Source organism: Camellia sinensis, chromosome 14, assembly GCF_055761805.1.
Source record: "Camellia sinensis isolate YWXY chromosome 14, ASM5576180v1, whole genome shotgun sequence".
Lineage (NCBI taxonomy): Eukaryota > Viridiplantae > Streptophyta > Magnoliopsida > Ericales > Theaceae > Camellia > Camellia sinensis.
The window spans coordinates 83,128,417-83,153,242 of NC_138974.1; the positions used below are offsets into that span (position 1 = coordinate 83,128,417).

General features: G+C 40.2%; 2 protein-coding genes across 3 annotated transcripts; one reads left to right on the plus strand and one right to left on the minus strand.

The window, feature by feature from the left end:
• Positions 1–5,125: 5,125 nt before the first annotated feature.
• On the minus strand, positions 5,126–7,527 carry LOC145807132 (uncharacterized). The gene is made up of 3 exons (XM_082905065.1): positions 6,006–7,527; positions 5,732–5,925; positions 5,126–5,629 (listed from the first exon to the last, which is right to left on the minus strand). The coding sequence occupies exons 1-3, from the start codon at positions 7,525–7,527 to the stop codon at positions 5,126–5,128; spliced, it is 2,220 nt and encodes a 739-aa protein (XP_082761191.1).
• A 6,352-nt stretch (positions 7,528–13,879) lies between these two features.
• LOC145807401 (uncharacterized) lies at positions 13,880–22,650 on the plus strand. Of its 2 annotated transcripts, XM_082905490.1 has the most exons (9): positions 13,885–14,342; positions 14,801–14,978; positions 15,503–15,636; positions 15,740–15,852; positions 18,669–18,912; positions 20,457–20,612; positions 21,144–21,223; positions 21,334–21,383; positions 22,356–22,648. In XM_082905490.1, the coding sequence occupies exons 1-9, from the start codon at positions 13,944–13,946 to the stop codon at positions 22,493–22,495; spliced, it is 1,494 nt and encodes a 497-aa protein (XP_082761616.1). In that variant the 5' UTR covers positions 13,885–13,943; the 3' UTR covers positions 22,496–22,648. The 2 variants fall into 2 exon arrangements, with proteins under 2 accessions (XP_082761618.1, XP_082761616.1); XM_082905492.1 differs by lacking the exon at positions 20,457–20,612 and having other exon boundaries at positions 13,880–14,342; positions 22,356–22,650.
• The last annotated feature ends 2,176 nt before the right edge of the window (positions 22,651–24,826 follow it).

Consider the following 24,826-nt stretch of genomic DNA (forward strand, 5'->3'; position numbering starts at 1 on the left):
CCATTGGCCTAGGTGGCACACCTAACCGGAGTACCACGACCGGCCTATCCCTTGTGGAGAACTGTCACCACATGCACGCAACCGAGCTATGTGTCGCCGGCCTGCCCCTTTGGCAAAGGGGCCAAGGGGTGATGCTCATGACCGGGCTGATATTGACCGGTTTATTGTGGCTTACCAGTTCCGAGGCATGCCGGCATCCATCCGTTCTACCTTTATCCGAGGTTATCTGGAATCTGTCCATCTCGGCTAACCATTCAAAGGCATGCCGGCCTTCACCTCGTCCTCGGTTTAGGCCAAGCTATTCGTAGCCTGGTCTCGCCACTCGACTGCGTGCCCTGCCAAATGTCTACAAGTCACAGTTCGGCCGGGCGTAGTTCACGTCTGGTCTGCCGATCTCCTTGACCGAGCAAAACAGATCCACCGACCGTCTCAGTAGAGGAAATAGCGCGGCGCCGTAAAGTTTGTCACGACCGGCACTATCGTAGCTCGGCCGTACTAATGGTGCATATCTCCCCTTTCAATTGCCCCTTAATCCCATCCAAGCTAATCGTGATTGGGGTTACCCCAGTGACCGAGCTAATGGTCCGTGATTTGCACTATTTCTGAGCTGAGCATGACGGCATCTCTTCCAAGCCGAGCATGATTGCATCATTTCCAAACCGAGTAAGTCGAGCATGATTGAATCATTTCCGAACCGAGCAAGATTGGGGTCAAACGGCGTCGCCGAGCAATCCCATTTGATCGGTAATTACTTCAGCAATCTTATCGAGGGCCATACAATCGTACTGACAGCCGTCCTTTCGATGCCACGTGGCTTTATCCCGTGCGGCCCCAAAGCTATCTTTTCATGCGCGAAATTCAAACGGCGTAGCCGTTTGGTTTTTCCCCCCCTCTTTTATGCACAAACGAAGGGTCACTTCAACCCTTACTGCTCATCGCTCTCAAGCCCAAAAACCCTTGCTGTCAAAACCCTCGTACCTTTACCATTACTGCCATTGCTGCCTTTCCGATTCCTCTACACCCGTTTTCGTTCCTTCTGAGGCTATAATCGAGCTCTTGGTCGATTGATCTCTTTGGAGTCCGTCGCTGGTAAGTCTCTTCACCAATCCACCCTATTTTCTGTCCATGTTCTTCACGTTTTCCATCTTGTGTTCTTCGTATTTTTGCTTGGAAATGCTAGGCACCTACCAATACCTCCTCCATGGGGTAGTATTGGCACACCTTAGGGTAAACTGGAACTGGAAAGGTGAATGGGGCCTTCGTGCCCCTGTTTCTCCTTAGTTTGAATGGATGGGCTTTGAACTTAGGATGAACCGGATGAACACTGGACAGAACCGAGCTAAATGCTCATTTAGATCCGTAAATCAGATTTAACCGAGCTAAAATTTGTTTGAGGTCTCTACTTGGGGCCTTGACCGAGCTGAACACCCAATTAGATCCGTAAATCAGATTTAACCGAGCTAAAATTTGTTCGAGGTCTCTACTTGGGGCCTTGACTGAGCTGAACACCCAATTAGATCCGTAAATAAGACTGAACCGAGCTATAACTTGTTCGAGTTTTCTTCTTGGGCCCTTACCGAGCCGAAAATAGAAAATCAGAACCGAACTAGAAAGGCCAAATCGGCCAAGTTGTCTAGCCGAGTTAGGATCGAACCGGTTGAACACCCAAAAACCCTTCGTCGAGCTAAAAAATCCTCATTGAAGCCGTGCAATTTATGTCGTGCTAACCCTTGGACTTGTTTCTTAACAATGCAGAACAAACTAGGACCGACCAGGCCCGTCCAGAACCATCACTGGTGGAGCTCAAAGTCCGAGCAAATACACCAAAATTTTTCACCGAGATACAAATTAAATCACCGAATAAAACCAAGATAGATGGGGAAGTACCGATTCATGGTGAGCTCGCTCGGTGCGCTTGCCGAGTTTCGTAGGGAGTACAATATTCCAGACGATGTCATTTTAGAGCTGGCCAAGAAGGGAGATACCCCTTGGGGTGACCTAGACCGGTGCCCCTTCACGGTCGTGTCCATAATCGAAGGAGGACTTCGCTTCCCAGTCTAACCCTTGATCTGCGAATTCTTGAGGCAGACAAGGCTTTGCCCAACCCAAGTGTCGAACAACACATACAAGATAATAAACGGCGTGACTGAGCTAAACAGGAGGCTCGGTCTCAATCTCGGTCTTGCTGAAATATTCCACCAGTACACCCTTAGTAAAAATAAAAGTGGGCTTTGCTGGTATCTAAAAGTAAAGAAGGGCCGAGCAAAACTCATCGAGGGAAACCCGGACAAGGAGACCAATGATGACGACTTCTTGTGGGTGTCAGGTAATTATGAGGACACCAAGGCGCCCATACCGGGCTGGAATATTAGGAAAGATTTTGGAAGTGCTGGTGAGTAGCTCGGCTAACCGCACTATTTTCCTTCGGCATGAGTTTCTCTAAGTGCCGGTCTAACACTTCTATTTGCAGATTACAAGCACTTGGCGAAAGACTACCACCGGGCTAACCAGGAGGCCATAAGAGTCTTACTGCGCCATCCAGAAGAAGAAAGAGAGTCAGCAAAGCTGCTCGGCTTTGAACCGACCTACACTTACAAAGCGCCGCGCAAAAGCCGGGTTACTGACTTCCTCCGTGCTCCTTCCCCAGAACCTAACCCAAATCTTCCGCCGATCAAACTCGTTCACCTCACTGCCAAGCAAGAAATGGCGAAGATCCAGGCAATCAAGTCCCTGATCACCGGTGAGGAAAGCGAGTCCCAACCGCCGGAAGCAATCGGGGGAACATCTTCCACTGTAGCTGGGCAAAAGGAAGGGGCTGTGCTGGCTCTTGCCAGCGAACAACCAGCTGGCCGGTCGAAGAAGCGACCGAGGAAAGACCAGAGAGAGCAGTATCTCGTTGACGAGGACTCCACTGAGCATGCCTCCACCGAGCTGGGGGACCAAACCAAGCAACAACCAACCGGGCCTTCCAAGAGCCGATCCTCCCCTCCAGTCTAGGTTCCCGAGATCAAGTACAAGGGCCGGGCTGTCTCTGAGGCCGATTCAATGTACGCGGACAAGGATTACTCTCTCGGTTTCAACATGACCATGGGGCTTATCCTTCCCGCTGACATGAAGAAGCACGACGAGCTGTCCGACCTGAAGGTGCTTCGCTCGGCAGCAAAATCGATCGTTTTGGTAAGTTCCACTCTTTTTGCTACAAGTTGTTGACCGGTTTTTGCTCGGTTTTATGAACATTTATAATCTTGCATATGTTTTCAGGCCGCGCAAAATAACTATTTAGCGCATGATCGAATGATTGCAGTGCGGCAGAGCCTGCGGGATGCCATAGCTGAGAACAAGGCCCAAAAGGCCGAGATAGTGAAGCTTAAGGCCGCGCAGGAAGTAGTTGAGGCCGAACGAGATAACCTGAGCCAAAAGGTTGACCGAGCTGAAGCGGACAAACAGCAGGCCGTGAAGTCGACCAAAGCCCGGTATCTCGCCGAGCTGAGGAAGCTGCGCGATGCGCATAAAGAGGAGAAAGACAAGGCGGTTAGCGACGCCGAAGACAGGGGCTATGCTCAAGGCGAAAAAACGTATGAACGGCAGGCGCAGGCGACCAAGGACATCTTTTTCCAGTGCGGTTGGAAAGCTGCCGTGGAGAAAGTTGGCCTTGGTCAGGATGCTGACATGTTCTTTCATCCATCTGCGGCCTTCATACCGCACTATATGCAGGCCTATGCAAGCGCCATGCAGAAGAGGCTCATAGAGGAGGCCAAAAAGAAAGCCGCGGAAGAAGCCGCCGCCGCGCAACAAATCGAGCAAACTTCTCCTGAAGCATCTTAGGATGCCGAAGATCAAGTAGCTGATCAGGAGGTTGTCGTAGTGAAGGACGCGGATGATGAGTTGGAAGAAGGCTTGCCCGAGCACAGTGCGGAGGTGGCCGAGCAGACTCTGGAGGTCGCCGAGCAGACGGTTGACCTAGAATTGGACTGAAATGCCCCCTCCTATTTCCTGCTTCATTTTCGTCTCTTTTCTTTCTTTGTTTAATGTAACCGGGCTAGGGCCCCACAGTTGTAATGCAATTTCTTCAATCAATGAAATTGGAACTTTTTGCCCGCTGATCTTCTCTTTTTGTTCGGTTGCAACATGCAAAATGTCCTGATTCAAACTTTAATGTGCCACAACTGATAGGTCAGCAATGCCGCGCAATATGCCAAGCTAAAATCAAAATTTCTTTAACTGAAATGCCTACGAATCAACTAGCAGCTCGGTTCTTTGATTTTTCGAAAGAACCCAAAATTTTCATTCGGCCGAGCAAAAATTACCACTGCCGCTCTGGCTTTGACAACAGTTCAAGACCTGTTTTTGGGCGGGCAAAAATCAGCTCGGCCCTAAAAGAAGTTAGACAAATCACAATTATTTCACTTCGGCCGAGCAAAACCAGCTCGGCCTTTAGATCAGACGAAACACCAATATTCCGACATGGCCGAGCAAAATTAGCTTGGCCTAGGAGTTGGATAGAACGTTAACATTTTTTTCCTCCGAGCAAAGTCAGCTCGGCTTCTTGTAAGTTGGACAAGGCACCAACATATCGCTTGGCCGAGCAAAGTCAGCTCTGCTATTATCGGTTGGGCAAAACACCAACATTTCGTTTTGGCCGAGCAGAATCAGCTCGTCCTTAACATTGGGAAAAACACCAATATTTCATTTAAGTTGGACATGACGCCAACATCCCAATTGGGCGAGCAAAAAACCAGCTCGGCCCTTATGTGAATTGGACCATACGCCAATCATTTCATTGGACAATACACCAACTGTTTGTGCAGTCCACTTAGATACCGGCGAGAGAAAATCAGTCCGGTCCTATTCAGGTCGGTCTCTCTGCCCCTGGCATCCACTGTGGCCTTGTATCCTTGCAGTGTCATTGCACAGAAAGGTGTGAAACAAAACAATAAGAGGGCTATTTTTCATTACAAAAAGCAGTGCTATCTTTACATCAAATGCCAAAAGGCTAAAGGTCTAAAAAGCTAAGCAATTACATTTTAAAAGTAAAAGATCTTAAGGTTGGCTGCATTCCACGGTCTGGGGACAGCCTTGCCATCTAAATCTTCCAGATGGTATGCCCCTTTTCCAGTGAGACCAGTCACTCTGTATGGTCCTTTCCAATTTGCACTGAGCTTTCCTTCGCCAAGGACCACCGTGTTGCCCAACACTTTCTTAAGACCCCGTCCCCGATCTTGAACAGCCTGGGGTGCATAGCCTTGTTGTATTTCTTGGAGAGTTCTTGCTGATAGGCCGCTATGTGGATTAGGGCCCACTCCCTCATTTCCTCGGCAAGGTCTAGCTCCAATGCCACTGCTTCATTGTTCAAATCTGGCTGGAAGGTTTCGGACCGGATGGTTGGCATGCCAATTTCCAGCGGGATAACGGCTTCCATGCCATAGGCCAAGGCAAACGGAGTCTCTCCGGTCGACCGTCTTGGCGTAGTGCAGTACGCCCAGAGTACGCTAGGGAGTTCTTCAGCCCACTTCCCCTTGGCCTTCTCAAGCCGCTTCTTCAGCCCGTCCAGGATGGTCTTGTTTGAGGCCTCTGCTTGACCATTTGACTGCGGATAGGCCGGCGTTGAATTACAGAATTCGATCTTCAGCTGTTCGCAAAATCCGCGAAAGAGTTTCCCATCGAATTGAGTGCCATTATCAGAGATGAGGGCCTTGGGTATACCGAAGCGAGTAATAACATTTTATCAAACAAACTTCTTCACATCCTTTTCCTTTATGGTCGCCAGTGGCTCAGCCTCAACCCACTTTGTGAAGTAATCGGTGGCGGCGATGAAGAATTTGCGATTGCCCGGGGCTGCTGGGAGTGCCCCACTATATCCAATCCCCAGAGTGCGAACGGCCAAGGACTTGTAAGGGGGAGCAATTCTCTCGCTGGCTGGTGGATCTGGTGAGCAAATTTTTGGCAATTTTCACATCGGCGAACGTATTTCTGCGCATCTGCCTGCATGCACGGCCACCAATAACCTTGGGAAATTGCTCTGTAAGCCAGTGACCTACCCCTAGTATGGCTGCCGCAGATGCCTTCATGGATCTCATAAAGGAAGGCTTCCACCTTAGCAGGGTGAACGCACTTCAGATACGGCCTGGTAAAATACTTCTTATACAAGGCTCCGGATGAGGAGAGCCAAAACCGCTCTGACTTGGCCCGGATCTTGTTGGTCGCCTTCTTCTCTTCTGGTAGAACCCTATCTTTCAGGAAGACGATGATGGGGTCCATCCAGAAAGGACCCAAGTCGACACAGAGCACCTCGGTCATTTCCAGTTCCTCAATGCTTGGCCGAGGTAAAAATTCTATCATCAAGGGGTTAGGAAAAGCTGTCTGAGCAGAAGCAAGTCCGGCCAATTCATCAGCCGCACTGTTTTCCTCTCGGTCGATTTGTTCCATCCTTATTGCAGCGAACTTCTTGATCTCTGCGCGTACGAGCGTCTGATACTTGGCCATTCTTTCGTCCTTTGCCTCATACTCCCCCGAGACTTGATTGACCACCAGCTTGGAATCGCTGAAAACCATCAGGGCTAACGCCTTCATTCTCAATGCGCTTCTTAGCCCGGTAAGGAGGGCTTCATACTCCGCTTCGTTGTTGGATGCTGGGAAGCCGAGCGTAATTGCCTGCTCGATAATCAGCCCATCCGGTGAAGTCAGTACGATACCCAACCAAGCTCCATGCTTGTTGGATGCCCCATCAATGAAGAGCTTCCACATCTCGCCAATGAACAGCTTCCAGCAATCAGACGGGTTTTGGGAGGTTCTCAGTTCAAAGTCTCTGGTCGGCCCATTCTGGTCTTTCTCCTTGCCTTGGTTAGGTTCTTCTTCGCCAGACTGTGTTAGTTCGGTCGTGCTTTGCCCTTCTCCTACTTGCGAGCCAACACTTGTTTTTGTTGCCAGAACCATGGGTTGTGCTAAATCCGCACCAACCAAATCAATCGGGCAGACTGGATGCATCCCAGGGGCAAATTCCACCACAAAGTCAGCAAGTGCTTGAGCCTTGATTGCGGTGCGCGGTCGGAACTTGATGTCATATTTCCCTAATTCCACGGCCCATTTCAAAATTCTCCCAGTGAAGTCTGCCTTTTCAAAAAGCACCTTGAGCGGGAACTCGGTTAACATAACTATTGTATGGGCATGAAAATAGTGTGCCAGCTTTCTTGACGCCATCATTAGGGCCAGCGCCAATTTTTCCAAGGGAAGATGTCTTGTTTCGGCTGCGAGCAGAGTCTTGCTTACATAGAAGATCGGTAGGTGCTGGATGCCTTCAGCACGGACCAATACCACGCTGACCGCGTGTTGAGAGACAGCCAAGTAGAGATACAACTCTTCGCCCGGTTGAGGTGTGACCAAAATAGGGGCTGAGGAGAGATATGCTTTCAGGTCTGCTAGTGCGCGGTCGCACTCATCATCCCAGAAGAACTTGGACTTCAAAGTTTTAAAGAAGGGCCTGCAACGATCCGAAGACCGACTGATAAATCTGTTTAACGCGGCTGCCATCCCGGCAAGATGTTGCACGTCCTTCGTGGAGTTAGGACGCTACAGCTCTTGTATTGCCTTGATTTATGATGGATCGGCTTCGATTCCCCACTTTGTAACCAGAAAACCCAAGAACTTCCCAGTGCCAACTCCGAAGGCGCATTTGGAGGCGTTCAGACGAAGCTTGTGATGCTTTAGGATGGCAAACATTTCTGCTAGGTCGGTGAGGTGTTGAGACTTCTCCCTACTCTTCACCACCATGTCGTCGATATAGGCCTCCATTGTTTGGCCCAAAAGAGGAGTGAACATCTTTGTTACCATCCTCTAAAAAGTCGCCTCGGCGTTCTTTAGTCCGAACAGCATGACTTTGTAACAATATAAGCCCCTGGAGTGGTGAACGATGTGATCTCTCGGTCCGGTCTATACATAGCTATTTGGTGGTAGCCGCGATATGCGTCCAGGAAGCTAAACCTCTAATGGCCAGCAGTTAAGTCCACCAGCTGGTCAATTCGAGGGAGGGGAAAGCTATCCTTTGGGCAAGCACGATTGACAGTCTTGCAGTCAACGCAGACCCGCCACTTGCCATTCTTCTTTGGAAGCACCACCGTGTTGGATATCCATCGAGGGTATTGCACTTCTTCTATGGCCGCAGCTTCTAACAGGTTCTTCACTTCTTCCGCTACCACCTTAGCATGGTGCAAGGCTGAGCGGCGTGTCCTTTGGATGACGGGCCGTGCATCAGGGAAGACATTCAACTGATGGCAAATGAAGCTTGGGTCAACGCCAGGCATATCGTAAGGCGTCCACGCAAAGGCCTCCAAATTAGAAGTCAAGAATTTGACGTAATCTCACCGCTCGGCGCTCGTCAAGGATGATCCCAAGAGGAAGAACTTAGTCGGGTCGTCCTCGTCGATGCGCACTTCAACCAAATCCTCTACCAATTTTTCCTCGGCCTTCCTTCCTACGTCTTCAAGGACCTCCTTCCCCACGGGCCCCTCAATCATCTGGACGAACCCTTTGGCTGCTCGGCTGCCATTTATCGCAACGAAGCATTATTTTGCCATCACCTGGTCTCCCCAAACCTCTTCGATTTGCCCGGTGGGCACCGGAAAGCGCATAACTTGATGGAAGGTAGACGCAATTTCTTGCATGGCGTGGAACCACCCCCTGCCCAAAATTAAGTTGTATGTGGATGAAACTTTCAGCACCCAGAATTCCACCTGCTTTACTACAGAACCCGCTCTGACCGGCAAAATGATCTTTCCGATCGGCCACTCTGGTTGAAAGTTGAAACCAACCAAGGGGGACGTCGCGGGAGCCAAGTCTTTGTCCTCCAGCTTCATTTGCTTGAAAGCATCATAATACATAATTTCGACCGAACTTCCCTGGTCGATCAAAATTCTTTTAATGTCAAAGCCTTTGACGCGAAGAGTTACCACTAAGGCATCATTGTGGGGCATCTGGATCCTTTCTAATTCCTTGCTTGTAAAGGTAAGGACGTCTTTTGTCTTGGTTTTCCCCCTCTTCATAGTGGGCTGAACAGAGAGCACTTCCCTCATATGCTCGGCTTTCTTGATCATCCCTCTCAGCTCGCAGACCTTGGCTGGTTCAACGATACCATAGATAACGTTGATTACACCTTGCAGGGCCGCATCCAGGGCGGCTAGGCCATTTGGCTCGGCTTGCCCTGATGGTGCGGCCTTTATTCCCCCATCTATGTATTGGTCAAGATGTCCAGCCGCCACCAACTCCTCCAAGTGTTGTTTGAGCGGCAAGCAGTCCTCCGTTCGGTGGCCTCGTTCTTTATGGAAGGTGCAGCGATATTTCGAATTGAAGCCCCTCTGCGCACTCCCCAACTTGGCCGGCCAACGGACGAAGGGTTCACCTCGAATCTCGCTCAAAATACGGTAGATGGAGATTTTAAAGACCGTGGTGATTCCAGTCCGTGCCTTCAATTTTCTTTTGGCATCCTCCGCTACATCACTGGGAGTGTCAGCCCAGTCGTTTCGGCGGCCCTTGTTTCTGTCATCACGGTTTGAACCATAGCGCTGATCTTTTGACCGGTTGTTTGGGCGGTTATCCTCCTGTCCAACTGAGTGAACTTTCCCCGCCACCCTTCTGTCTGCCACAACCGGATTAGCCTTCTCGGTCGCGGAGGCGGCATCATCCTCCACGCGAATGTGCTCATTGATCCACTGCATCAATGAATCCATGGTTGTGGATTGATGCATCGTGAGTGAATCTCGCAGCCTATGTCCGACTGGGAGACCCCGTTTGTATTGAGTGATCGCCAGATTGGTGGGGCAGTCGAGGATCTCATTGTAAGTTTCCCAGTACTTCGTGTTGTATGCCTTCAACGATCCCCCCGACTCCATCTTAACGCCCAGAAGATGATCAACCTCCTTCGGCATTCGAGTGTTGGTTTTGAATCTGGTGACGAAGGCTTCCGCTAGTTGCTGCCACCCCTCAATACTCCCCTCCGGAAGCCTTTCGAACCACTTCAAACCCAGCTCTCCCAAGCTTGCTGGGAATATGAGGCACATCAAGGCGTCGTTGCGCCGGTGGCCAGCCATTACTTGCCAGTAATGGCTCACATGCATGTACGGATTCGTCTTGCTGTCGTACAAAGTGAACTTTGGCTGGTGGAATCCGGCGGGGAGTGGTGTACTCTCAATCTCTAGAGACAGCGGCGTGGCTGTAAGTTGCGCCAGCTCTTTGTCCACTAGCTCAGGGGCTATCGCTTTGGGGGCTAGCATCGCCACTTCCTCACTACAACGAACTAGAGCGCTCAACCTCTGCAATGCTGGCACTCTCTGAGCCTCCCGACGGCACGCCCTCTCCTCCAATACATCCCTGGAACGTGTGGAGAAAGAGGATCGCGACATTGGCGTCGGGCGTGAGGGGCGGTAAGTGCTGTCGCGAGAGAGGGACCTGCCCTCTCTTGGGTCAGAATCTCCAACCCCATAGTTCCTGGTGATGGAGAAAGAGTGAGTCCTCCCCTGGCGGCGACTGCCACAACGAGGGAATGGGGTGCGCTCACTGAGGTTGCCCTCTCCAGCAACACCTTTCCCTTTAATCTGGCGTTTCAGTAGCTCCATCTCCGCCGCCATCTTGCGAATGAGGGCATCTTGGTCCTTGAGTTTGTGCTCCAGGCGCTGCGTATGGGACTCCCCTCGGCATCGGCGGCCCTCTGGACTCTGCGAGCTATTAGTACTCCTCTCGTGTTTGTCTCGCGCACCTCGCGAAGAAGTCTCTAGGCCCGCCATGGCTGGAATATTCGGGGGGCCTTCTCTCAAGCGGACATACTCAGGTGTGACGCCATCGACAACGGACAGTGGGGCTTCGTCGTTGTTGGCCATGGAAATGGTCGAAGAAGCTCAAAGAACAAGGGTTGAGTACCAAAGAATTCCCACAGACGGCGCCAATTGTACGGGTGCGAAATATCCTCTGCTTTCCGTACTCCTTGGACGTCAAGCTTCTCGTGACGGCGTCTATCTCTGCAACACAAAAATGATGAGCTGCCTGGTGGTGGTGTGCCGGATAGACCCTCCGACGCTCAAGTCAGACCACTGAAGGAAGAAGAAGGCTATCGGAGAGGGAGAGAGAGTGTTGGCGATAGAGTGAATTTTGCATACCTCTAACGTTTCTCTTTCTTTCTATTTCTAGGCTGGCCATGCAGCCTAAAGATTGTGCGCACACTACCTCTGTTGTCCTTCCCTGGACAGGTGACAGTGCTCGCCTCTCACCACCTTATGCGTGTAAAGGCTTAGTCCTCCCACCAGTACACGCAGAACTGTCCAACGGTATTGATGCGCGCGTGGAGCAGATGTCCTCTCCCTCATGCCATTGGCCCAGGTGGCACACCTAACCGGAGTACCATGACCGACCTATCCCTTGTGGAGAACTGTCACCACATGCATGCAACTGAGCTATGTGTCGCCGGCCTGCCCCTTTGGTAAAGGGGCCAAGGGGTGATGCTCATGGCCGGGCTGATATTGACCGATTTATTGTGGCTTACCAGTTCCGAGGCATGTCGGCCTCCATCTGTTCTACCTTCATCTGAGGTTATCTGGAATCTGTCCATCTCGGCTAACCGTTCAAAGGCATGCCGGCCTTCGCCTCGTCCTCGGTTTAGCCCGAGCTATTCGTAGCCCGGTCTCGCCACGCGACTGCGTGCCCTGCCAAATGTCTACAAGTCACAGCTCGGCCGGGCGTAGTTCACACCTGGTCTGCCGATCTCCTTGACCGAGCAAAACAGATCCACCGGCCGTCTCAGTAGAGAAAATAGCGCGGCGCCGTAAAGTTTGTCACGACCGGCACTATCGTAGCTCGGCCGTACTAACGGTGTAAATCTCCCCTCTCACAAATATTAATAATAATAACAATGCAGAGGAGCACGCACTCGTGCGTGCTCACACAAAGATAGAGACATAACCATCAAAACTCAACTTGTAGTTCTATGGTGAAATTTCGATCAAGCAATTAGAGCACATCACAATAAAATTTCAGAGAGAGAGAAAGAGACCTTTAATCGTTTATGGAGACGAGAGAGAGAGAGAGAGAGAGAGGCCTCGAGGTCTTTGAGGATCTCCTAATGCAAGCGATCAAGGTGGTGCTTGGCGGAGTCCAAGAGCGAAGAGGCCAATTCCTTCAGTTCCGCGATCGGACTTAGGGTTTTCTAACGAAGAGATGTAGATGATGCTACAACGTTCTTGCTCTTGTTGCCATTGGTGTTGTTCCTCGAAGATAGAGTCGATGTTGAAGAGGCCGTTGTTGATACTACATAATCAACACAAATATTAATTGATAAACAAGCATTTTCAAAGAACAAATGCAAACAACAAATCGAAAACCAAGTCAATGAGACTGAAATTGATTAATCGAACAAACATGGATACTAAAATCGCTGTCAAGAGAGACACTATGAGATTCCTTAGGGTTGAAATCAACAATCCATCGATTAGAGGTGTAGATCAGGAGTCTTTGAGATCAGATTAGGGATCGAAATCAATAAACCACAGATTCAATGGAGAAGGAAATTAGGGATTCGATAGATCGATCGATCGATCGATTGAGAGAGAGAGAGCCATTCTTCAAAAAATGAATCCCGACTATTGAAGTTCAAAGAATGAAAATAATGTATAAGTTGAGTTTATTGGGGACCAACTAAAATTGTAGGCAAAAAACATTAACCCTTTTGCAACCAAATAGACTTGTTTAAAAAATATAATAACATAATTAAATATATATATATATATATATATATATATTTTAAATTTCTTCATTTTATTTTTAAAAGTATAATTTTTTCTGACAAATTATTTTGTTCCTAAAAATTTATTTCTAAAACCTTAATTTCTTGTAATGAATTATTAAAAAAAATTAATTGACTTATGAATTATTAAAAAAAATTAATTGACTTATGATTTATTAATAAAGAGATAATTTGTTTTATGATTAGAAATTTAAAGGAATATAATATAATTTTCAAAAATATAAGAAGTATTTTGTATTTAAAGAAAAAATCTCCAAACGTGTATTTATAATTTATCCTATTTTTGATGGTGGAAGGATCTGTTTGCAAGCCATGTCTGATCTTATCAAGGTAAAGGTTGCATTATGGGTGAAGAGCATGGATAGCACCAGTGCACTCTTTAAATGACCTCATTTTGAACTTAGAGAAAGCTAACATATCCTAGACAAATAGATTCGAGGGTTATACATAAAACAATTTTTCCAGTTCAACCCAAACTTTTTTTTTTTTTTACAAGAAAATCCTCTTCATCTCCCGCAGGTCCAAGGCAGCGCCCCCCTTGCACAGATCAGCAAAGTGTCCTGTTATCCATTTCGAGTAAGAAACTATAACCTGAGAACTTATCTCGACCTCTCAAGACAAATTCCGCTTACGTTAGGACTCGCACAGTAAGGGAGTATTGAACCCACACCAAATGCTGTGGTAAGTTGGTAACAGCAACTTGAGACATAGGCCTCGTTTGGCAAGTAGTTGTTTTGGGCTAAAAGCCAAAAAAATTACTAAAAAAATCAAAAAGCTTATAACCTATACTAAAAAGTCAAAGATTTATTTTTCTCTCTACTTTTTGCACATGTTTTCGTAAAAAGCTAAAAAAACTATCCCAAGCATACTATTTTTTTTACCTCATATTTTATCCAAAAAGTCAAAAAGTTATTAAAATAATATATTTCCAAACGAGGCCTTAATCTCTTAACTAACTGCGCCACGCCTAAGAAGTTGGGTGAAGAAATTTCGAACTTGAGACCTGGGTCTTAACCCCAGCCTTTACCAAGTGCGCTAAATGCCTTGGGTTAACCCAAACTAATATGTTGAGGATGGTGAGGGGTCTAAAAATGTGTACTTTTCTGACAACTTTAATGCCCAAGCTGAAAGTTTCCCACATAATTTTCCTACAAACTTTTCCATGAGCTTTCTTGCTTTTTCAGCACAATGGCTTCCATTGTGTCTTCTAATCCTCTTCAATTCTGTTTCTGCAATACCACACAATAATATTCCAAGGCTAAGTGTACTCGGCCAAAAATTCCTTAGAGACCCTTCTGTCACAGTTTCGGCGTCTGTTTGGAAGGACTTGAAAACCTATTTTTACAACCAAACACTTGATCACTTCAACTACAATCCTCAAAGTTATGCCAAATTCAAGCAAAGATATTTAATGAATTCTAAGTATTGGGGTGGTGCAAATGCAAGTGCTCCAATCTTTGTTTATCTTGGTGCAGAGGAACCAATAGATGGTGATATTGAAGTCGTTGGGTTTCTCCCCGAAAACGCCCCTCGTTTCAATGCTCTCATGGTTTACATAGAGGTACTTACATATAAATTGTGACATTCGTTGCTAAATACTCGAATTTTTTCAACACAAAAATATTTTCGTCACAAAAAGCATATCTTGAAAAACTTTGGACATTTTTGAGTTTCTTCTAAGAGTTTTGTCGTTGTTTTTCTAAGTAAATTTTTTCATTTTTTTTTAAATACAAGTACAATTAGATAGTGTGGCTATCGATATACTATCCCACTTAATTATTTATTTTTATTTGATTGATGAGTTTTAAAAATAAAACGATTCAAATAATCTCAATAAACTTGAAGTGAGCCCTACCCAAATACCCCGAGTCTTAAAAAATGTGGATAGGTGAACCATTTTGCATGAATGAAGATTTTTCCTTAAATGCTAACTGTATTGAAATGTCAGGATTAAAGCTCCAATATTGTACGGGTTATCAAAATTTTACAGTTTTTTTTTTTTTTTTTTTTTTTTTTCAGCACCGGTTCTATGGAAAGTCAATTCCATTTGAAACAATGGAAGAAGCCATGACCGCTCAAGGTTATTTCAACTCGGCTCAAGCTATAGCAGATTATGCAGAGGTGATCTTGTACTTGAAGAAAAAATTATCTGCACACAACTCTCCAATTATCGTTATTGGAGGATCATATGGAGGAAGTAAGTTTCTATATTGTTTACAGCCATTGTTGAATACTTATATGTTGGAAGAAGGATTCCTCCGGTCTAAATATGGATTGTACAGTAACTAATAACCAGTCTTATTTTGATGATTTGATTATTTCATTTTGTGGGCCTCTTGTGTTTATCATTTATAGAAAAAAAAATAAAATTCAAATTAATTAGATAATCGAAACTACATGATTCATCATACTTGTCTTTAAAGCAATGGATGACCAATATAATTTTCAAACTAAAATGTACACTGCTTAACAGCAAATGTGATGTAATATGATTTACCACTATCGGATCAATTTGTTTTCTTTTCTTTTTTTTCATGAACGATAAACACATTTTAGTTTCAAAATAAAGAAGTCAGATTATCAAAGTGGGCCCGTGGTAAGCTCCATGAACCTCAACACACTGTCTGATCCACATTATGGATTGGAGTGAAACCCAATCCATTTATTTTTAAAATTGATAATGTAGCTTGTTTAATTTTTGTGTTTAATTAAAACTTACAGTGCTTGCTGCATGGTTTCGGCTGAAGTATCCTCACATTGCTCTGGGAGCTCTGGCTTCATCCGCTCCTATCCTTTACTTTGATGACATCACTCCCCAAGATGGATACTATTCAATTGTCACCAAGGATTTCAAAGTAAAAAAAAAAAATCTTCAGTAATTTTAGTTTTTCAGAGTGTTTTTCACCAAACTAATTTTTTGGAGAAAACAATTCCTTTTTTTTTTTTTTTTTTTTGCAGGAAGCTAGTGAGACTTGCTATGAAACAATAAAGCAATCATGGTCTGTAATTGATGAAGTGGCTTCCCAGAAAAATGGCCTCTCAATCCTCAGTCAAAGATTCATGACATGCTCGTAACTGACATAATTCACACTTACTCTTTTGTTTTTGTTTTTGTCAATTTTTTTTTTAAATTCCAAAACAATTACCAAAAACAAAAGTTGTTTGGAATGATCTAAATAAGTGCACTTTTTGTTTTTTTACGAAAAGATATGCAGAAAAATAGAGAAGTGATGTGATGAAAAAAAAATAAAAAGATTTATTATTTATAGGATGCCAAACCACCCTAACTTATTTTCTTAATCCAAATTATTTCATGGTTAAAGTCGTGTTTTCAAATTATAATATATTTGTTGTAAAAAAAACTTAAACTAGTGATTTCGTGGTTGAAGTTGTGTTTTATTGTGTAAATTTTAAAATCATGTTCTTAATATATGATTTCAACAACACTACATAAAAACTCACTTAGACCAAGGAGGTTATTGGTTCAATTCCCTTTAGGAGGTTGAATTAAGGATGTGTGCTTTGCCAAGAGTGGAGAGATTTTCTCTGATAAGTGCTAATCTAACAACTAACATTTGCCAATAAAAAAAAAAACCACTTGGACCAGGAACAAAAAATTTAAAATTGCTCGGGCTCGAGAATTCTATTTTACAACAAATTGCAATTGGTAAAAAAGTCATATATGGTTGGCGCTATAGCTTGACTGGTTTAAACAATAAGATGCATAATATGTGTTAGCCCGTTCAAAAAAAAAAAAAAAAAGAAAAAAAAAAGAAAAGAAAAATGTGTTAGAATTTTGACCAATATGCAATGAGGTGTCCTTTGTTAATTGGCATGGACAGCTGGCAACTTTGACGTAATCCACACCATATGTACCAAGCATAAAACTACATAATTCATTTAAAATTTTCATTGAACAATTTATGAATATTTTAGCTGAGTATATTTTTTCTATATACACGACATTTTTGTGCTGTTTGGTTTTGAGATTCACGAATTCTGTTTTTGAATTTTTTGCTTTTTGAATTTTTTTTTTTTTTTGGTTTTTAGTGAATATATTTTAATATTTTAATTAATAATTTTATTTTAATTTTTTTAATTCACTTAATTTAGATGAACTTAAAAACATATTTGTCAAGAAATCTTTAAAAAAAAAAAAATTCCAAAATTCCAAAAATGTAATGAATTAATTTTTATTTTATATTTAGTGAATTTTTAAATATATTTTTATAAATATTTTAATAGGCAAACTTCACTTTACTCCTTATGGTTTGGGCAGGGTGCAAATTATCTCCCTAATATTCGAAAATCACCACATAACCCTCATGTGGGTACTGGATTGAAATGCACACTAACTTTTGTTAACAAAAGTTGTAAATTAACAATTATACTCTCAACTTCATCTCTCTCTCTCTCTCTCTCTCTCTCTCTCTCTCTCTCTCTCTCTCTCTCTCTCTCTCTCTCTCTCATATCTTCTTCATAGTTCACTACCCAAACTTTACATATATATATATATATATATATGCATATAGCAGATACAAAACCAAAATCAATTTTTTTTTTTTAAACATAACACAGATATATATATATATATATATGTATGGATAAAACATGACCATATATATACATACATACATACATACGATTCAAAATGACTTGAAATATACATATGTGTGTGTATCTATATGATTCTAGATGATTTGATGATGATGTTTTATGAATTAAAAATCCGAAATTGTGTTTTTCACTATGTTTGTATACATGTATATATATATATATATATATATATCTTTGATTTGATGATTATTAAAAAAAAAATTGAAGAGAGAGAGAAGATGTTGATTCAAAAAATTTATAACTCAGATATATATGTATAAATCTATGCATATATATATATATGTGTGTGTGCGCGTGTCAATCTTCACCAGATGATTTGATGTATATATATATATATATATATATATCTTTGATTGGAAAATATTATATAAAACAAAAAATAAAAAGAGAGAGAGAAAAAAAAAAGATGTTGATTCTAGCAAAATATATATATATATATATATATATGAATGTAAATATATTTGTATAACTATTTGCTAATGGTTGAAAAATAGAAATAGGAAAAGAATGGCATCCTTTGTAAATTTGAAGAGGTATAAAGGGTATTTTCGTCATAAAAATTGACTCACTCTCTATAAAGCGGCGTGTCTTTCACATTCTGATATCTTAGACAGAAAAACTAACAGTGCGTTTTAATCCACAAATCACATGGGGTTATGTGGTGAATTCCGAATGTCTGGAGAGTAATTCACACTCAACCCAAACCACAATGGGCGTAAAGTGAAGTTTGCCTATTTTAATTTTGGGTAAATTAGAAATATACTTCTTGAGGTTTGTTTAAAATACAAATTGCCTCCTGTGATTTGAAAAATTACAAATATCTCCCTGATAATTTTTATTTAACAAAATCAATTGAAATATTGAAATTATAACTATTCACTTATACAATAATAAAATTATCTGAATTGTTAATTGAAATAAAATTTTAACATTATTAAAAACTGTTAATTACCTTGATGATTTGTTAATAAAAGACCTATTTGTTATGAAATTAGAAACCTTAAGGAGGCATAATGTAATTTCTTAAATCGCGGGGGTAATTTGTAATTTAAGTAAATCTCAAGAAGTGTGTTTGTAATTCATCCTTTAATTTTTTTATGTATATATAAATTAAGTGAATTTGAAAAGTTAAAAAAAATATTAAAAAAGTTATAGAAAAAAAAATTTAAAAATTATTTTTGAAAACTCAAAAAAAAAAAAACAGATAGTAATTGTATTTATTTATTTATTAATTACTCTTATCCATCTATATCCTATACTATTTTTTTAGGAAGTTGAATAACACGATTGGGCTGAAGAACTACTTGGAGTTAATATATTGCCAAGCAGCTCAGTATAACAGCCCACCGGAATATCCAGTGACAGTGGTCTGCGGCGGCATCGACGGAGCATCTCAAGGCACTGATATTCTCGGTCGCATATTTTCCGGCGTCGTTGCTTACACAGGAAACATATCCTGCCATATGATCGAGGACACTTCTAATATTGAAACAGCTTTGGGGTGGCATTGGCAAGTAAGTAATCACATATTTATCATTCCGGTTAATAACAATACTATAAATTTATCCTTATTAATCCAAAATTTATCCCTAAAAAGAAAATCAGTGGCCGAGATTCATTTTATATGTGGACTCCACACTTCATCAATTCAATTTTTACCACACAAACACATTTGGGATAAATTCAAGGTCCGTAAGAGATGGTTCCTAGCATTTTTCTTACGATTAATTAAACTTTTAGGCAAATTACATTGGTCGTTGTTACATTTTATTTCTTGTGTCATTTTAATTTTTGAAATTTCAATTAATCCAATTTTAATATTTAATTTTAAATTTTGTATCAATTTAGTTTAATTGATAACACCGATTACGATTTTCGAAAAAAAATAATCATTAAGCTGATTGAGATTAACTCATTAAGTTGAACAAATTTACAATTTTATTTATAAAAACATAACAAATGCCGTTTATGCATACATTTCTATAAATAAAAAAAAAAAAAAAACAATAATGGTTGTAATCTTTTTTTGGTCAATAGATAAGAGAGTAGTCACATTATCAAAACACCAATGCTACGTTACCTTAAGATATCACCCCTAAATGGTCTCTAATGATGTGGCATTGTGCTTAGACCTCACATGATGAAATATTTGACAAATCAAATTTTGACATTTGTCATACACATTATTAGGAGTGACTTTTAGAGATGATAAATTAAGTGTCTAAAGTATTTTTCTTCTGAAAAATGTTCACATCATCAAATAGACCATTAACCCACAATAATTAGAAAGTCAGCAAAGTGTAACCAATCTACGAAGCGCCAAACAACTATTACTAATCACATAAAATCTTCATAATAGAGGAGAAATAAACCAATTATCACAAAGGATACCGGACTCCTCTCTATAGGAGTTGAACCCGAAACCTCACACCACAAATGGTGCTATACAACCATTAGGCCAAATGTCTTGGTTAATAACGGTTGTAATCAATTAGATCATATTTAGATAAAATCATAAATTTAAGGTCAAAATCAATTTAATTGAAATTATAAATATCAAAATAACACAAGAATCAAAATATAGAGACTACTAATGTATTTTTTTTTATATTTTTATTTCTTAGAGTATTAGTCTTGTGTTATTTTATCTTCAAAATATAAAAAAAAAAAATTCCATTTAATACCTAATATAACAAGTGTTTTAATTCAATCTCTCAACATTACAGTTGCATCTAAAAACACCATTATTGAGGACAACTAATTGGTACATCCTCACCATCAAAATTTCAATGCACAAACTTCATTATTGTTGCAATCACTTTCTTTTGTGTGCATATTGGAATTGTGTGATCGTTAAAATTCTCTAATTAAAGATTATTGAATTTATATATATGTTTTTTTTTTATCGGCAAAAAAATCTTTATTAATGAAAGCATGTTAAGGGAAATACAGTATATTAATAAAAAGAAGCTTGGAGCTAACTCAAGCTCCAAGCTCCAGTTGTGTGTGTGTGTGTGTGTGTGTGATCTTTAAAAATCTGTATTGTGTGTGTGTGTAGGAATGTAGTGAAATGGTGATTCCCCTTGGCCGTGGCAGCAACGATACTATGTTTTTCGCAAAACCTTTCATTCTTAGCAGCTTCATTGAGGATTGCAAAAGTATGTACGGAGTCCCACCAAGGCCTCATTGGGTCACTACCTACTATGGAGGCCATGTATGTCCTTTTCATTATTCTTCTCCATTTAATTTAATTTACTACTATTTTTCTATGCAGTCTCTACCACATATTTATGAAGTCAAAATAGATTAGTGCCTATTGTAATTTATTTCTTGTGTTAATTTAATTTTTGTAAATTCTATTTTATTACAAAAATGAAGGTTAAATTTGTTCATTCTCTTGTTCTCTCTCTTATATTCTTCCCTTTTAATTTAACCCTTGAATTTTATCAATTTTTTTTTTTTAAACACATTATCAATTTGATTAAATTGACACAATATAAAAAAAATTAAAAAACAAAATTGATGGAATTGAAACTGAAAGACTATATTGGCACTATAAGCAAATTGCAGGTTCAATTGTGTAATTTTTTTCTATTTATAATTCGGGATTCTAACTTTTAAAATTGGGTGTTCTCTATTTTTGTTGCTGACCTTTCTAATAAATTTGTTGCCTTCATCAATTTTTTTTTTTTTTTTTTCTTGAATGCGTCTTACAAATTTAAATATTTTCAAATGCAATTTGCAGGATATAAACATGGTTCTCAAGAGGTTTGCTAGCAACATCATCTTCTCCAATGGTTTGAGAGATCCTTACAGCAGTGGAGGGTAAATAAAAAAGATGTGTCTTTTTTCAAAAATAGAAAAAACCAAAGTAAAATTGAACAAAAATTACCTGATTGACCCCAGTTTAATTCTGTTTGCGTGATTAATTGTAGGGTATTGAAAGACATATCAGATAGTGTTGTTGCTGTTCATACGGTTAATGGTATGTGCTTACCTATATCTCTACAATAAACAATCAATACATATGTTTGCTTGTGTATGTTTGTTGTGGATTTACATGGCAAATGTTAGTGCAGATATAGAACTCATTATATCATAAGAAAATAGGAGCCAACATTATTTTCTAGATATATGCAGCTTTGTCTTGAACCGTTTTTGGTGTAGATCATTCATTAAAAAATAATAAAAATAATTTAAAAAATTAATTAAATTAATTTGATAATTCTAATGATATAATTTCATCGTTTAAAAAAAAATATTAAATAGATGGCAATATTTTTAGAATTATGTTTCCTGTCTACTAAAAAGCACGGACACTTCTAATTATAAGCTTGAATACAACAATTTAAACACATGTGAAACTAATTATAAGCTTGAATACAACAATTTAAGATATAATAATAAAACAAAACCCATATAAATTTATAGAAATTAATGTCATATTGCATTTTATATTATATTTGAATGATATATTTATATATATAATATATAATAAATATATAAAATTATATATTTCATGCGTGTTCCCCACGTATCGTGTCCTGTATTTTTTGAAAATTAACGTGTCAGCGTGTCCGTGTCGTATCCGTGTCGTGTCACGTGTCCGTGTCCATGCTTCTCAGGCTGTCTATTTTTTGAAAAAAAATGATAAAATTGTATGGTTATAATTTTCAGATAATTTGATTAATTTTTTTTTTAAAAAATTGAATAGATAATTTGCACTTAACAACTTACAAAATGAACATGTTTGATTGTTAGAGTGAGACTCCCGGTGGATCCAAAACTGGAGATGGCAATCCGTTCCCTTTGAATATATAATATTGGCCCTTATATGTGTACATGACATATGTTGTATGGAGTCACGCAAATGATGAAAAAAAATGTCAGTGAAATTTATCTGGTGATATATAACAAGTATCTGTTCTCAAATATTTGGTGAAATATAACTTTGCAGGATCCCATTGCTTGGACATTCTTTGGAAAAGCCGAAGTGATCCAAAATGGTTGACAAATCAACGGAAAGAAGAGGTCAAGATCATCAAAGGGTGGATCAAGAAGTATTATGACGATCTTCTATCATCTTCCAAAAATTAGATCAATATTGATTTTCTTCCAGATCTAAAAAAAAATATAAATAAATAAAAAATAAAAACTTAAGAGATCACTTCAAATTTATCAATAATAGAAGGATATAATTCGATTGAAGATTGTACCCACAATTATGCCTCCAAAGTTGGACTCAAAATCCACTACAAGAAAAAGCACAAATGGCGACTAAAATGAAGAATTTCGTCGCTGAAAGTTGACCAAATGGCGACTAAACTTGATTTAGTCGCCAAAAATGAAGCCTTTTGCCGACTAAAATGAATTAGTCGCCGAATACCAAGGATTTAGCGACTAAACTGTTTGTTGGTCGCCGAATGTAACAGTTTTGCCGACTAAAGGGTGTTTGGTAGCCAAAAGCGACGTTTTTTGGCGACTAAATTAATTTAGTAGCCAAAAGTTATGGTTTTGGCGACTAAAAACCATTTTAGTCGCCGATTATGGGTCTTTTGCCGACTAAAAAAAGATTAGTCGCTGAAAATGAAGATTTTTGGCTACAAAAAAAAAATTAGTAGCTAAAAACAGTGAATTGGCGACTAAATTTCAATTTAGTAGCCAAAACGGGACGTTTTTGGCGACTAAAAACAGATTTAGTCGCGAAAAGTGCTATTTTTAATTTAAACATATTTTTTTAGCGACAACAAATTAATTAGTAGCCCAAAAATCATAGAATTGGCGACTAAATAATTGATTTAGTCGCCAAAAGTGGCCTACATTTTTTTTTAATAAATAATTTATTTTTTACATAAATTATATTCAATAAAAATAATTATATTTACAGATATGGTTTTGTATAAATACCGGTCAAAATAGTATATAAATAATATATATTGCATATATAATCATGTGAGGTTCAAGTGGCATAGTGGGGGGAGTATGTTGGTAAAGGTGTTGGCACTTGGAATGGTTCACGGTTCGAATCTCAGAAAAACCAAAGAATTTGTTTTTTTTTTTTTTTACGGAAGAACCTTTGGCGACTAAACTTTTAGTCGCCAAAGGTGTTATTTTGGGCGACAAAATTGTTTAGTCGGCGATTCATGGACTATTGGCGACTAAAATATTAGTCGCCAAATGTGTGCTTTTAAAATGTGTAATGCACCAATGGCGACTAAACATTTGGTCGCTAAAGAGCTATTTTTTGCCGACTAAAAAAAGTTTAGTCGCCGATACCTCTCGCGACCATTTATGCGCGACAAAAGGGGCGACTAAAAAAATTAGTCGCTGAAAGCAAAAACTCGACTTTCGGCGACTAAAAGTGGACTTTTGGCGACTAAAAATTTAGTCGCCAAAAGTGATTTTTCTTGTAGTGATCATTGTAGTGTTTAAAAATGCTCTCTTTCATATATATGTTCTCCTTGTCTAGTTTTATTTTTTATTTTTTTTTGATTGTCAAAAGAAATGGTAGATGGAAGAGATGCGATGCTGTAACGGTAGATGGAAGTGTTAGGGGACGGGCTAGGCTTAGATTAACATTGACTAGCGTTTCAAATAGAGATATGAATCTATTTAATTTGACTAATGAAATGGCCTTTGATAGGGCCGCGTGGAGAAGAAGGATTCATGTAGTCGACCCCATTTGATGGGACTCAACGCTTGGTTTGATTGGTTGGTTGGTTGGTTGGTTGGTTGCTCAAAAGAAAAAGTATTTTATTGATAAAATCAATAGACATTAGATATGAAAGTACATCAATAAATGAGATGATCAAGAAGTATTATGAAATCTCTTGTCTAGTTCATCAATAAAGTCCTTTATTGATGAAATCTCTTGTCTAGTTGATGGAGTCATGAACCATACATGGCTTTGAATGTGATCAATGAAATGTCAAAAGTCCCTAATAATTTTTTTCCTCTTTTTGTATGTGTGTTGATTTACTGCACACAAAAAAATAAATAAATAAATAAATAAATAAAAAATTAAATAAATGAGGAAAAAAATGTGGCGGTATTTCTAGTAATATGAAATACCAGTTTTTAGTCCAACATATATTTGAAACAGAACAAAGTTATCATCATTATTCAAATATAAAAAATCAGGCACATTGACTCATAAGCTAGAAAAGACCAAAAGGAAAAATACATGAATGAAAGGTATTTTTTTCCATGATTCTGTTTTTTTTTGGCACAAGTAATTTCATAGGGAACTTACTTTCTGGTTCAATGGCCGTCCCTCTTTCATTTTACTATTATTTTCTTATCTTTTATATTTTTAAGGGTTAATTACAAATATACCCCTTGAGATTTGCTTAAAATACGAATTGTTCCCTGTAGTTTAAAAAATTACAAAAATCTCCCTGTCATAATTTTTTATTTAACAAAATTAAT